Source organism: Orbicella faveolata, unplaced genomic scaffold (assembly GCF_042242905.1).
Source record: "Orbicella faveolata isolate gen_17 unplaced genomic scaffold, um_ofav_v1 contig_14, whole genome shotgun sequence".
NCBI lineage: Eukaryota > Metazoa > Cnidaria > Anthozoa > Scleractinia > Merulinidae > Orbicella > Orbicella faveolata.
Genome location: NW_028301541.1, coordinates 9,623,682 through 9,639,555, shown reverse-complemented (window position 1 = coordinate 9,639,555; position 15,874 = coordinate 9,623,682). Strand labels below are relative to the sequence as shown.

The 15,874-nt window shown below is 38.4% G+C and overlaps 2 protein-coding genes and 2 pseudogenes across 2 annotated transcripts; 1 reads left to right on the top strand and 3 right to left on the bottom strand.

Annotated features, from left to right (window-relative positions):
* Positions 1-3,256: 3,256 nt before the first annotated feature.
* LOC149113885 (melanocyte-stimulating hormone receptor-like) lies at positions 3,257-4,607 on the bottom strand. The gene has a single exon (XM_089286518.1). It carries the CDS (start codon positions 4,521-4,523, stop codon positions 3,606-3,608), a length of 918 nt encoding a protein of 305 aa, XP_089142644.1. The 5' UTR covers positions 4,524-4,607; the 3' UTR covers positions 3,257-3,605.
* An 877-nt stretch (positions 4,608-5,484) lies between these two features.
* On the bottom strand, positions 5,485-6,554 carry LOC149113884 (adenosine receptor A2b-like; annotated as a pseudogene).
* Positions 6,555-7,565: 1,011 nt separating this feature from the next.
* Positions 7,566-8,632, top strand: LOC149113883 (adenosine receptor A2b-like). Its single transcript, XM_089287698.1, has one exon. The coding sequence runs from the start codon at positions 7,566-7,568 to the stop codon at positions 8,463-8,465; it is 900 nt and encodes a 299-aa protein (XP_089143824.1). The 3' UTR covers positions 8,466-8,632.
* A 1,866-nt stretch (positions 8,633-10,498) lies between these two features.
* Positions 10,499-13,030, bottom strand: LOC149113882 (adenosine receptor A2a-like; annotated as a pseudogene).
* Between the last annotated feature and the right edge of the window lie 2,844 nt (positions 13,031-15,874).

Sequence of the window (15,874 nt, the reverse complement as noted above, 5' to 3'; positions counted from 1 at the left end):
CGCTCACAGTACGTGTTATGGCTTCTTATTTTTATTTTTTGTAAAAATTCGGGATTAAAGTTCGGTCAACGCGACCCAAACAACACCGGAATCTTTGTTGTTTTTCTTCGAATTCGAATATTGTTATTAAAAGGGTTGACTGGAAAACAGTTCTTTTTATGGCTATTGATCACTGCAGTAAACAATATTTTAGGCAAACACCTATCATGCTACTGGGCCCTAGCTTGAAGGTCTGCCTGTAAGCGAAAACAACATCTCTACTCACACCTGTTTCTTGAGGATAATTATTTTGGTCGTAGTTGACATAAAAGATCCTGGAGTGAAGCGGGGCAGTTGAGTTGAATCCCCAAATTCTCTGTTTCGACTCTGTTATAATAACGAAGGTGACGCATGAGAGTTAATACTGAATGTAAAGAGCGCCTTTTGCGCAGTTGATAGCTTAGACTGCGTTCATTTAACGTTTAATAAAAACCATTGCCTTACAGTCATAAATGGTTTTCAAATAGCTTATATATGTCAGCTGATATGGTGACGTTTGTGGGAAGATAGAAACAATAGAGGACTTTCAAATAGGTTTTCCTTTTAACGCTGTTTTGGTAGAATAACAAAATTTTCAAGCCAATTTGACGGGGATTGAGAACTCCTCCGTGTTTCGTTCGGGTTACATTTTGGGTTTCTGTTTTTTCATACATCTTCAGAACTCATAGACTAATTTTTTAGTCGGAGGTCTTATTAACCTAGACCGTTTTATTTACACAAGTTCCTTTGTGTAAATAAAACGGTCACAGGAGTCGATTGTGTGCTATTTGTTTGCTTTTTTATCTAGGAAAGGCTGATATTTAATTTACAGTTTTTATTCATTCAAACACATGCATTTAAAACAACAATGCAGGGACGAAAATATTAAAGAGTAGTGCCTTTGAAGTGACACGGGTCATGTAGAACATTAGGTATATCCTGAAATGTGTTACCGTCCGCATGGTACGAACTGTGTCACAAAATATTCATCAGCGGTTCATTGCATAAACGTTCATGCTTCTGAAAGCTATGCGCTTCTGAAAGCTAGAAGCTTATTTGCTTCTAGGCCTTGGTAGGATTCTTTACCAGCTCTCCGCAGACTCGGACACCAGATCTAGTCTGGAAACTAACGAAAAATAACAAGAAATTTTCATGTAAAGGCGATATATACTGAAAGTGCCATAGCTGCCAGTTTCTATCGAGGACTGGAGGCATACTTTTTTATGGAATGGGGAGGCCTAGCAACCACATGGAATTTTAAGAACAGTCTTAGCTACTTCAGATTTTGAGTTTTGCTAAAAATCGAATCACTCTTTAACAGACATTCCTGAACAGACACGACACCGCGATTCAACTTTCTGTTCGACACTTAGGCTTAAACGGGAAGCCATTTGAAGAAAGTATCTAGGAAAATATTATGGCAAAAACGAAAAAGGAGGCCTAGATAGGTAGGGGCAAATAAGTGATCAGTGAAGTCTTGTTATCTGCTGTTCGATAATTGTACTATAGACAGAACAACGGACGAACATCCACCATAGGCCAAGTTTGTAACCACTAAGAATTCAGAGAGGTTGCATGTTCGACAAGAAGACATTTAAAGAGCGCAATGCAATTAATTCAAGTACACGATATTTAAGTCTAATGATCATTGTTACTGACCTAACTATTGGAAATTTTGTTAATGGATAGCTCAGCTGCTCTTAAGCCAATTCTGGGAAAATTGAAAGTGCCAAGATTAGCCAAAGCTGTAGAGTTTTGTTATAGCCCCGATTTAACGACACTCTTCAAGCGCATGCCATTCCTCTTTCTTATTTAGATTACAACCACAGTTTCCTGTGATGTTTCTACTGCAGTTTACACTGAAAAGAGTCGACTAAGATCCGCGAGATCAAGATTCAAAATATCTGTTTTATCCACACACCGGTGCCATATGATAACAACTTCAAGTTAAGAAATATGTCAAACACGAAAGACCGTGTTTAACTACATTTTCAAATACCAAAAGAGAGGCAAAAATTCGTCGCGCAGCGGAGTATTTTTAACGACCATAGAGGTGTTTGGAAATGTGGTCAAACATTGTCTTGAGTGTTTGATATGTCTTCTCAATCGAAACGAAAACGGAGGAGAAAAGGGAGAAATAAAATCTTAAGAATCTATGGTAACTAAGATCAAATATCCAAAAACCCTCACGGTCTTGATTTCGATCCTTTGTTTAATCTTCATAAATTAGTAATGAGATTAAGAACAAAAATATGGTGGCGACGGCCGTTGTTTATTTTAACAATATGTGCCGACGAAGGAAAATATTCAATCGTTGTAAATTAAAAGGCGAATAGTTATATTTAACAGCTGGAGGAGAACAAGACGAATGTTAAAGAAATATTTATCCCACCAGAGTTATGTTCCATTCACATTGACTTTCTTTTTTTACATCAGTTACAACATCAACAAAAGTCACATTTTGATTAAAGCATTCGTCAGTTTAAAAGGAAAACACAGTGAGAACATAATTACTTCAGTTAATTTACGTCAGAAGGGCTGAAAACAGATGTGAGGCCGAAAAATCTCTCTTTAAACTCTAATATTCCATGTATTGAAAAACAACTTCTCGACATTTTACCAGGCACATTCACCTTTATTGACAAATTAAAACGCGGGTATGAGTTAATCCCCTTATGTTCTATCTTCCTGTTTTTTTTGCTCTGACTCTTTATGATCGAGATCTTAGTAATTTCTGTTAAACTGTAGTTTAGTGCCAATATAAGCACGAATTTTGTTTAGGCTTCGAATAGGCTGTTAAGGGAAAGGAGTTCTTTTATATGCCTGGAAATTAGCAAAACACACAGGTGTTAATTTAGTAAGCTCCTGTAGATTAAGCCAAAGGAGATGACAATCTTAATTTCTGAGCTGATAATCATCGGAAGAGAACAATATGACTGTCAGAACAACATGTGGCTTGGCACGTCAAAAGACTTGCGCAAACATCTACGGAAGAAACGACAGCACCGCGGATGAAATATTGTACGGGCACGGCTTTCTCCCGTTGTTCTTGAAATTGGTGGTCACAGCTCATCAATTCAACAAACTTGAGAAGTTGATGTCCTCAGAACGCCGCTACAGCAACACAAAAGCTGCCTAGTTTTAGCCTTAGCGCACATCGTAACGTAAATTGCCACTGGTTCGCCGCTTGCGAGCATGAACTCTCACGAAACAACAACAATTTCACATCGTGTGCAAGTTCAGTTTGGCTTTGGCATAATATATAATATTAACTGAGAACTATCCAACAAATGAGCGGAGTTTAAAAGCTAAGTTTACAGTGTGCGCTCTAATTTTTGTATCTTTTTCACTGTCGATAAGACTCGCTGCGAAAACCATGTAAAAGTTGCAGGCATTTTGTAGTTTTGTTAAGGTGTACCGCTGACCAGCAAAATACTGTATCGCGCCCCAAAAACGTATTTCCGCGGTGTCCTTCCTCAGAAGATTAATTATTAAATTTTACAATGATCGAAAAACAGCTCTGAAGAATTAAAATCACTTCACTGTTCCATGTCTCTGAAAAAACCTGGCACAATGCACTTTAACTATCACCAGCACACTACGTTCTTTAAGATATCCTTTATTCTTTGACGAACCTGTTGATTCTTCCAAAAAAGGATTACAGGGTTCGAAGACGAATTGAAAAAAGCAAATGTTTCTGCCCAACTATAGTAGTTATAAGTTTTCAAGTTATATCCCATCGTCTGATGGTAAAATGTCACAAACAGCACAGGAGAGTTCAATATTAAGTAAACCCCCACTATAAGCGAGATGCGCAATGCAACTTTAACTTCTCTTTGCTTCCGTACATTTTCGATAGTTTCTGCGTCTCCGTGGGCCTGTTGACGACTTCGTCGCACAATGATCAACACAGCCACTTGAGTTATTCCCGTAACAAGAAGGCAAACTAACCAAACTACGTGATGGGTACCTCTTGCCACATGGTTAATTTTAGCCCATTGCAAGGCGGCCAGCAAAACGTTCACGATCCATATGCCTAGCATGTACTTCAGAACACGACTGTAAGAGAAAAGATTGTTGTATCTAACACGCACTCGAACAGCTACAAATCTTTCGTAGCTCACAGCAGTTAAAGTCATGAAAGACACTCCAAAGCAAACGTAGAAGGCAGCGCAATAGATGATTCTCACAAAACAAGGAACTGAACGATGCTGGTTTTCCATGAGTCTGTAGGTTATATAAGCTGGCTGGGCGGTGAGGCCGACAAATACATCAGATAGCGCCAAGCAAGCTATCAGTAGATTCGAAGGCGTCCGTAGACGAGATGTGCCAAATATGGCAGTGACAACCAAAGCGTTGACTATGACGGCAATTGGGGCAGTCACGATGTTGATAATGGCTGTTATCAGGTTTGTAGTGAATCGTTGTGAAACTTGATCGAAGATTGGATCAGGAAGATGAAAACAAGATCCGGGAGGAATGTGTACAGAGATGTTGCTGTCCATTACCTTCTGTGAAGAAAGTGTCTCTAACAAAGCCTTATGTTCTATCTTCCTGCTTTTTTTGCTCTGACTCTTTATGATCGAGGTCTTAGTAATTTCTGTTAAACTGTTGTTTAGTGCCAATATAAGCACGAATAGGCTGTTAAGGGAAAGGAGTTCTTTTATATGCCTGGAAATGAGCAAAACACACAGGTGTTAATTTAGTAAGCTCCTGTAGATTAAGCCAAAGGAGACGACAATCTTAATTTCTGAGCTGATAATCATCGGAAGAGAACAATATGACTGTCAGAACAACATGTGGCTTGGCACGTCAAAAGACTTGCGCAAACATCTACGGAAGAAACGACAGCACCGCGGATGAAATATTGTACGGGCACGGCTTTCTCCCGCTGTTCTTGAAATTGGTGGTCACAGCACCTTTGTTAATGAGAAGAAGTCTAAAGAATTGTTCAAATCGAAGAAGTCCTATGGGTGTGTAGATTTAAGTAAAGAAGTAAAACATCATCATAATAATAATATCAATAAAAAAATAGGCCATGAGTACTTATAAAAAGTGAAAATTCACAAAGTTGCCATGGCAATATTTGTGAAATCCTTCACTCTTTTTTTCCTGAGTTAAATACCGCAATTGGATTACATACTTATATTTTCCAAACTTTTATTCTGTTCAGGTTGAAATAAGTCGCCTTATATACAAAACAAGCTAACAAACAAAAAACATATGGCTCGAGCCTCATGAATTCATATTCACAGTCACTCACGATGGTTCTAAATGTTTTGCTAACAATAAAATTACCTTGGTATATAACATCAAGATATTTTATAGCATTATGGTTTTTTAGCTTCTCGCATGATGATCTAGGAGGGTACTTATTGTCACGGACTACTTTTAGTACAGCAATTTTGGACGCTCTGACACATCCTGCAATTAAATTTCGTGTGTTCTTTTCTATGGATCTTACATTTAGCGACAAAAAATCCCTTCCAGAATCGAGATAACTGCCTGACGGATTTGTCGGCTCTTCCAAACGCAGATCAAAGGATTCGTGCACGAGTTGAGAAAAGCAAGAGTTTCTGTCCAACTGTAGTGGTTATAAGTCTTGATATCCGGCCTTAGAATCTGGTGATAAATTGTGACAAACAAAACGGGCATGTTTAACATCAAGTAGACCCCAACAATAAACGGGATGGTTCTTGTTAGCTTTGTTTCTCTTCGCCTACGGATCTGTTCGCGTAGCTGTACGTGGTGGGGCTGTATTCGGCGACGATTCTAAAGCAGAGTCAAAACGATTCCAATGTTTGCCGCACCAGCGACAAGAGGGCAGATAAACCACGCGATCAGATGCATGCCTCTTGATACTCGGTTTATTCCCGTCCATTGTAGACTTGTTAATATGATATTCACAATCCAGATCGCCGCCATGTACTTTAAGACTCTTTTTGATGAGAATACATCATTGTAGCTTGCTTGAAGCCGGACTGCTACGAATCGTTCATAGCTGACGGCTGCGAGTGTCATAAAGGACACTCCACAACAAAGATAGAACGCATTAGCATACACAACTCTCACAAAGCAGGGAACTGAACGAAGCTGGTTTTCCATGAGTCTGTAAGTGATATAACCGGGTTGAACTGCAAGACCGACGAATACGTCGGATAGCGCCAGACATGCGATCAGAAGATTTGACGGTGTTCGCAGACGGGAGACGATGGCATAAACAATCAAAACGTTGAAAACAGCGGCAAAAGGGGCGCCCGTTATATTTATGATAGCTGTGACAAGATTCATCGTGTATCGCTCAGAGACTTTGTCGAACGATGGATCGGGAAGATGGTAACAAGATGGCCCACTTGCCAGGGAATCCGTCGAAGCGTTGACCGCCATAACCGCTAAGATATGTGCATCGACCTTGAGCTTCAATGCTTAGGAAAGGGTGCTTCGAGGATATCTAAGAACGTGTTTCATATGTTTTCCAAAGCGAAATTTAATTTATATTAACAAAGTAAAAAAAGACAATGCTATGTTTTTTATTACACTACTGGGTAAACACGCTGTGCAAGATAACACAGGCTTTCTCACAGATTCATCAAAGCTTCATACTGTTTCATTGACAACTGATACATTTATTCATTATCATCCATTTCTTGCTAGACAAATTGGAAACAGTTCAAACAGTCGGTCGGTGATCTAAAGCTGGCCTAGGAGTTTCCTTAATTAATTTACGTTCAAAGGTTACCCAGTTAGGGTTTAATTTCTTTTTTAGTAAGAAACGGTCCAAGGAAACAAGACAATATAAGAATAAGTCCGGGGGTGTTACTACTGGAAAAATTGGGTGGGGGTGTGCGACCTGCTTCCCAAAACCCCTCCCCTACTTATGACCAAAATCTGAGATTTTCACTACTCTTTTTATGACCTGACCAAAAATTCGATACCCTAATTAAGACCTGACCCTTGAATCAATACCCTGGTTCAGACTAATGTTAAAGGCAATGTTTATGTGCTTTCATTAGGTGGGATAGCTTCTTATAAATAAAACACAATCAATTAAGACTAGAGTGCAAAAACCATACCCTAATTGAGACCGAAATGGCCAAAATCGATACCCTAGTTCTGACCAAAACGGCTAACAAACCATACCCTTTGGGCCCGCACCCACCTATATAAGGGAATAACTCCCACCAGCTATCTCCCCGGAAAAAAAAAGACAACGTAAACAAAATGCGGCTGAAAAAAAAAATAATTTCATGTATGTCTCAGTTAATATATGAGCGAAGTCTCACGCTAGTTAAATAAACACAAAATTTGAGTATGGCATATGCCGCCATTCTTTTTAACGTTACCAAGGATCCAAATTTACTGACCTCTCAACGATCTGCAAAAGTAGCCAGATGACCAAAATTTATTCCAAAAGTGGAATAAATTACTAGCACTTTTTCCTTGTTTAACTATTACGGTATCCTCGTGAATAACTGTCGACATTTTTAAGGCGGAAAGCTTTTGCTCCTGAATCAGAAAAAGGCAGTAAAGGGTGCACGCGTCGCCAAATGGATGACAACATCTCTATCAATGGCTCTTACTGTTTCCATCTTCCTGATCCAAGCTTCCATCAAGCTTCCCAACGTTACACCATGAACCTGGTAACCGCCATCGTCAACATAATTACAGCCCCACTCGCCGTCGCAGTTAACCTTTTGGTTGTCATCGCCATCTTCAGCACGTCCCGTCTTCGGACGCCTTCGAATCTGTTAATAGCTTGCTTGGCGCTGTCTGATGTTTTTGTCGGCCTCACGGCTCAAACAAGTTATATAACTTACAGACTCATGGAAAACCAGCGTCGTTCAGTTCCTTGTTTTGTGATGGTCGTCTATGGCGCTTCCTTCTACGTTTGCTTTGGAGTGTCTTTCATGACTTTAACCGCGGTAAGCTACGAGAGATTCGTAGCTGTTCGACTACATGTTAAATACAACACTCTTTTCTCTTACAGTCGCGTCTTGAAGTATATGCTGGGCATATGGACGATAAACATTTTGTTGGCCGCATTACAATGGGCTAAAATTAACCAAGTAGCGAGAGGTACCCATCTCGTTGTCTGGCTTATTTGTCTCCTTGTATCTGGAGCGACTCAGTTCGGCGTTGTAGTCATAGTACGAAGGAATCGTCGACAGCTTCAGGTGCAACTCCAAGCCGCTGCAAATCTTCAGAGGCAAAGGGAAGTCAAGCTTGCTAAAAGCATCGCTTTCATCGTTGCATTTTATTTAATTTTGAACTTTCCGGTACTTTTTGTAACTTTCTATCATCAGATATTATGTCGTGACTTAAAAACTTACAACCATTACAGCTGGACAGAGACTTTGGCTTTTCTTAATTCACTCTCAAACCCTGTCATCTGTTTGTTGAAAAACAGACAGATTCGCCAAAAAGTCAAAGATCTCTTGAAGAAATAGGAAATTAGAAAAAAAAAAATTATATGCTTACGTTTTGTGACTAACTGTTTAGTTTAGTCCAACTCATTCAGTAATTTCGGACACGAGCTTTGACGAAATTGGATTATAATATAAACTTGTAGATCTGTGGATGACGGAAATATTAAACCGAAAACATTCAAATTGTAGTTCTCTGTAGTTCCTTCCTATGGTATTGTTCATAACCCAATAGTAATTTAATTTTTTTTTGTCTATTTACAAGTATCATTAAAATAAGACATTTAGCTATAAAAAATTTGCGAGAAAACTTTTCTTAAAAACATTAAAGAAATTTTTTAAACGGTTAAAAAATACACAACGTTTTGACGTTCTCGAACGTCATTATCAAGTAAAAAAAAAACAGTATGAATATTCTATAAATACAAGAAAAACAATAGTTCATTAAAAAGAAAGTTAACAAAAATATGCTCCGAGCTAAACAAAGAGTCTAGCACTGATGGAGTGACTCTGAGTGTTAAGGCTAGGCCTCCGTTCTTTGATGAATGACATTTAAGCGTTAAAATTAAATATTGCATAGATCGCAGCTACGGCATCTATCATCCAGTAGAGTTTCCAGGTTCATCTTAGGTATGTTCGTTTTGCCTTTTACCATTAATTTTAAATAGAACTTTGTAAACTTTCTTGAATGCAGTGTTAAAACGCTAAAAACCGAATTTTAGACAATACGCTAATAGAATACATGTTTCCAAGTCTTCAGTAAGCGCTCGGCGGCAGCTATCTTCTTCTACCTGTAGCACTTTTTTGTGTATATTTTTTTTCTGTCTGGTGACTTTTTTTCGGAAAAGAGGACAACTTCGCATACCCAATAAAATTCAAACTATTCTTTGAGCACTGTTTCGCTTGCTACCTAGTAAATACGAAACCGAAGCTGCCCGTTTATTTAGCAATAAATAAGGGGGCTTCAACCGGCTCATATTAAAATTCAAAGACAATTATGTAAATACAAAGGTCAGGTGTTAATTTGCTAGATTTTAGTCAAGTTGCTTTCGACAGGAAGCGGATCCTTGTCAAATAGTGTTTGCCGAGCTAACGTGTTCACGAAAATAGCTTCCTTTTCATGTTTCTTAGAGATATTTTAACTTACCTTTTTAATATATAAGCTCTATAATTTTTTCGCGTTAAAACCATTTTCATTCATTTTTCATTGTTTTCCTTTATCTTTCAACATTTTTATTGTTAACTGCCATGGACAACCAATGAACTGGGTGCTATGAAAATGTTGTTTTTTTTTATCAATATTTATTTAGCAGTTATGTTTTAGTTTTCTATTAGCAGTTAACTCTATATTTTTAGTCCAAGGTAAAAAAAGCGCGTTATGTATTTACTCCTTGTTGGGTCCAGTAAGGCCATTTCCGACAGTCATTTTTTACTTGTCGCATTCACTCACGATCAGCCTTGTTATGTAAGAAGAAATACAACAGGGAACGTTTTTTTTTTTCCCGTTCAAAAATTTCGGTTGGTTCGCAAAACAGTTTTGCACAGTACCGCCATAGTTAACAGAGGGGAATGGTTATGAAACCCGACAAAGTTCTTTGTTGTATGTTTTTGTTCGCTTTTTTGGCCTTGACTGTGCACAAAACACAATAGTTGTTTACTCCGTACTAAGGAACTAACCAATAGAAACGTTTTGGTTACGTAATTCATGCAGAGTGTATGAGCACAAAACAAATGATTGTACACGGTCGTGGACCTTCCAGCATAAATCTTGGCATCTTTGTTTACTCCTTTGATGTTTGCCAGGCTTCATAACCAGTGCCATATATTAACTATGGTTCCACCACAACAGCTTACTTGTAATTTTTAACCTACAAAAAATTGAAACCATAACAGCTTCACTGAACCAAATATCCTTATGTTCCATGTCGTCAAAATTCTAATTCAGTTAATTTTAAATTCTTGGGCCTTCAGTTTAAACGTACAAGAATTTAATTCACCTTTAAAAACTTATCACAACACGAAAGAAAATAAACAATAGACGCCATACGCTTTCACCTTCACCAGGTCGCCACTTTCTTTAAAAGATCTATTACTCTTTGGCGAACTTGCCGATTCTTCCGACAAAGGATGAAATGGTTCAAAATGATTTAGCCAACAGTGAACTGTGCGGTGGGGGGGGGGGGGGGTGGGAGGGGGGGGAACAAACGAAAAGACAACAAACAGGACAGAAGAGGAAATAGGACCTAAGGATTCAACGTTCAGTGCTGTTTTTTCTACTGGCCATGGTAGTGGCTTTTAAAACCTAGGCCCAAAAGATTTTTTGGAATAAAACGTACGGTGTTTCGGAACATTTCTCGGTAAGAGGTTGTTTTCCAGATCATTTTGAAACATCAAAATCTTCTGTAATCGTAAGGCTGCATGACTTGCTGGGTTAAAAGGTTTCTCACACCTGCTCTTAATGAGAAATGAGCTCTAACTAAGTTCTAAGGGTGTGGAAAGTAATATCCTTAACATTTCCTAGCCTCTATTTACTTAATTAGGCTGTTAAAATACTGTTGGCCACAAGTATGTTTGGATTACTAAGCACCAAGCCCCATGACTGCTTAAATTTCATTTTCAATTTGACAGGAGAGAGTCGACCGAAAAATCAACTTGCATCAACTGGAAACGAAAATTGATTTAATAACCTTGGAATTGGACTTCAAAGAGAGTAAAATGCAAATGTCAATGCCTCCATTTACGTTTATTTCCTATCCAAATTTTCCGGTTGGTTATCAAAACAGTTTTGCACAGTTCTACAACAACAGCTTACTTATAATTTCTTTAACTTACAAAAAAAAAAAAAAAAAAAAAAAAAATGAAGAACATAACTGCTTCACTGAAGTAAATACCTTTGTACTTCATGTCTAAAAAATCTAGGCACATTGTAACTACAGCTTCGGTTAATTTACAATTCTTGCGCCCTCAGTTTAAACAAGTATAAGTACAGGTAATTCACCTTTAAGAACTTCGCACAGCACACCTTCATCGCCACTGGAAGTTTACATTAGTTATCTCCTATATTTCTCAAATGTTCTATGAATGTCTTTTATCTTAATTTTGAAAAGAAAAAGGAAATAAACAATTCTAGAGGCGCCATGCGCTTACATCTTCACCAGTTCGCTACTTTCTCTAAAATATCTATTACTCTTTGGCGAACTTGCCGATTCTTCCGACAAAGGCTGAAATGGTTGAACATGAATTAAGAAAAGCTTAAGCGACTGTTCAGCTGGATAGTGGTTGAAAATGCAAAGCACGAGCAAATTATTGTTGTAATTACTTATTCTTCACGAAATCTTTGACTTTTTGGCGAATCTGTCTGTTTTTCAACAAACAGATGACGGGGTTTGAGAGTGAATTAAGAAAAGCCAAAGTCTCTGTCCAGCTGTAGTGGTGTAGGTTTGCAAATCAAGTCTCAGGATCTGATGATAAATTGTCACAACAGCACCGGAAAGTTCGAAATCAAATATACTCCAACGATTACAGAGAGACTCTTTGCAAACTTAACTTCTCTTTGTCTCTGTTGATTTTCAGCGGCTGGAAGTTGCGCTTGAAGCTGGCGACGATTCCGTCGGACAATCACTAAAATGCAAATTTGAGTTGCTCCACAGACAAGAAGAAGAATAAGCCAAAGAATGAGATGGGTACCTCTCGCTGCTTGGTTGATTCTAGCCCATTGCAGCGCGTTAAGCAAAATGTTCAGAGTCCATATGCCCAGCATATACTTCACAAACACGCCTCGAAGAGTAGAACGTATTGTATCTAACACGTAATCGAACCGCCACGAATCTTTCGGAGCTTAAAGCACACAACGTCATGAAAGACACTCCAAAGCAAACGTAGAAGGCAGCGCAATAGACGATTCTCACAAAACAAGGAACTGAACGACGCTGGTTTTCCATAAGTCTGTAGGTTATATAACCTGGTTGAGCCGTAAGGCCGACAAAAACATCAGACAGCGCCAAACACGCTATAAAAAGATTCAAAGGAGTTCGTAGACGATTGTAACTGAAGATGGCGGTGACAACCAAAGCGTTGACTATAACAGCGAATGGGGCTGTCACGATGTTGATGATGGCGGTTACCAGGTTCATGGTGTAACGCTGGGAGGCTTGATGGAAGGTTGGATCGGGAAGATGGTAAGAGAGAGGAACTTCGGCAGAGATGTTGGTGTCCATTTCGAGCTTTGAATAAAACGTCTCAGCCCTTCTCCAGTGAATGCAATTATTCCTGATAATAATGAACCTATTTTTCTAACATTATACTTTGTACTATTTTGTGTTTCCTGGCGGTCAAAGCCTACGTAATTTCGTTTACGCCGATGTTCAGTCCTACCAGTTCTATTATTTGTTGTACTGAATCTTTTAAAAGAAAGACGCTTGTCTATATGATGCCTGTTAAACCAGAATAGACAGGTGTCAACTTTTAAAAGCTTTGAGTAATGAGCGTTTTGCAGTTTCAAATTGTCTTAAGTCTACAAGCGTATCTTTCCCGATCAGACTGACGTCTGGAATATGGTATGCGCAAAGACGCAACAGTCAACTGCGGGGGAAAAAGAGACACGAAATGACAAAAAAGACAGAAGAGGAAGGAAGACCTAAAGATTCAACACTCAATAGTGTTTTTTCTAGTGGTAGTGGCCTTTAAAACCTAGGCGCAAAAGATTTTTTTGTTTGTTTTGGAACATTTCTAGGTAAAGAGGTTGTTTTCAGATCATTTTGAAACAGCACAATCTTCTGAAATCGTAAAGCTGGCTTGCTGGGTTAAAAGGTTTCTTACACCTGCTCTTAGAATAAAGTCTTCAATAATATCCTTAAAATTTTCCAGTCTCTATTTATTTAATTAGGTAAATTAAACAGAGCTGTGAAAATACTATTCATATAGGGCAGTACATCCCGTCCTTGGGATGTTTCGGTGCTCTTAAATTGCCATATGGCAGTGGTGATGTTCTTTCAAAGTTTTGCTTAAGAAAATAAAAATCGATCGCCAGCCTTTGATAACCCTAGAACACAAATGAATTTGCAGGAAAGAGACAAAAAACAAAAACAAACGTCGCAATGAATTTACGCGCCTCTTACAACTGCACACGGAACACAGTAGTGACAAGCGCTCACAGTACGGGCTATGGCTTCTTATTTTTATATTTTGCGACCCAAACAACACCGGAATCTTTGTTGTTTTTCTTCGAATTCGAATATTGTTATTAAAAGGGTTGACTGGAAAACAGTTCTTTTTATGGCTATTGATCACTGCAGTAAACAATATTTTAGGCAAACCTCTATCATGCTACTAGGCCCTAGCTTGAAGGTCTGCCTGCAAGCGAAAACAACATCTCTACTCACACCTGTTTCTTGAGGATAATTAGTTTGGTCGTAGTTGACATAAAAGATCCTGGAGTGAAGCGGGGCAATTGAGTTGAATCCCCAAATTCTCTGTTTCGACTCTGTTATAATAGCGAAGGTGACGCATGAGAGTTAATACTGAATGTAAAGAGCGCCTTTTGCGCAGTTGATAGCTTAGACTGCGTTCATTTAACATTTAATAAAAACCATTGCCTTACAGTCATAAATGGTTTTCAAATAGCTTATATATGTCAGCTGATATGGTGACGTTTGTTGGAAGATAGAAACAATAGAGGACTTTCAAATAGGTTTTCCTTTTAACGCTGTTTTGGTAGAATAACAAAATTTTCAAGCCAATTTGACGGTGATTGAGAACTCCTCCGTTTTTCGTTCGGTTACATTTTGGGTTTCTGTTTTTTCATACATTTTCAGAACTCATAGACTAATTTTTTTGTCGGAGGTCTTATTAACCTAGACCGTTTTATTTACACAAGTTCCCTTGTGTAAATAAAACGGTCACAGGAGTCGATTGTGTGCTATTTGTTTGCTTTTTTATCTAGGAAAGGCTGATATTTAATTTACAGTTTTTATTCATTCAAACACATGTATTTAAAACAACAATGCAGGGACGAAAATATTAAAGAGTAGTGCCTTTGAAGTTACACAGGTCGTGTAGAACATTAGGTATATCCTGAAATGTGTTACCGTCCGCATGGTACGAACTGTGTCACAAAATATTAATCAGCGGTTCATTGCATAAACGTTCATGCTTCTGAAAGCTATGCGCTTCTGAAAGCTAGAAGCTTATTTGCTTCTAGACCTTGGTAGGATTCTTTACCAGCTCTCCGCAGACTCGGACACCAGATCTAGTCTGGAAACTAACGAAAAATAACAAGAAATTTTCATGTAAAGGCGATATATACTGAAAGTGCCATAGCTGCGAGTTTCTATCGAGTACTGGAGGCATACTTTTTTATGGAATGGGGAGGCCTAGCAACCACATGGAATTTTAAGAACAGTCTTAGCTACTTCAGATTTTGAGTTTTGCTAAAAATCGAATCACTCTTTAACAGACATTCCTGAACAGACACGACACCGCGATTCAACTTTCTGTTCGACACTTAGGCTTAAACGGGAAACCATTTGAAGAAAGTATCTAGGAAAATATTATGGCAAAAACGAAAAAGGAGGCCTAGATAGGTAGGGGCAAATAAGGGATCAGTGAAGTCTTGTTATCTGCTGTTCGATAATTGTACTATAGACAGAACAACGGACGAACATCCACCATAGGCCAAGTTTGTAACCACTAAGAATTCAGAGAGGTTGCATGTTCGACAAGAAGACATTTAAAGAGCGCAATGCAATTAATTCAAGTACACGATATTTAAGTCTAATGATCATTGTCACTGACCTAACTATTAGAAATTTTGTTAATCGATAGCTCAGCTGCTCTTAAGCCAATTCTGGGAAAATTGAAAGCGCCAAGATTAGCCAAAGCTGTAGAGTTTTGTTATAGCCCCGATTTAACGACACTCTTCAAGCGCAGCCATTCCTCTTTCTTATTTAGATTACAACCACTGTTTCCTGTGATGTTTCTACTGCAGTTTACACTGAAAAGAGTCGACTAAGATCCGCGAGATCAAGATTCAAAATATCTGTTTTATTCACACACCGGTGCCACATGATAACAACTTCAAGTTAAGAAATATGTCAAACACGAAAGACCGTGTTTAACTACATTTTCAAATACCAAAAGAGAGGCAAAAATTCGTCGCGCAGCGGAGTATTTTTAACGACCATAGAGGTGTTTGGAAATGTGGTCAAACACTGTCTTGAGTGTTTGATATGTCTTCTCAATCGGAACGAAAACGGAGGAGAAAAGGGAGAAATAAAATCTTAAGAATCTATGGTAACTAAGATCAAATATCCAAAAACCCTCACGGTCTTGATTTCGATCCTTTGTTTAATCTTCATAAATTAGTAATGAGATTAAGAACAAAAATATGGTGGCGACGGCCGTTGTTTATTTTAACAATATGTGCCGACGAAGGA

Coding starts and splice junctions, on each gene's coding strand:
- LOC149113885 (XM_089286518.1), bottom strand. CDS start 4,523: ATGGACAGCAACATCTCTGTACACATTCCTCCCGGATCTTGTTTTCAT.
- LOC149113883 (XM_089287698.1), top strand. CDS start 7,566: ATGGATGACAACATCTCTATCAATGGCTCTTACTGTTTCCATCTTCCT.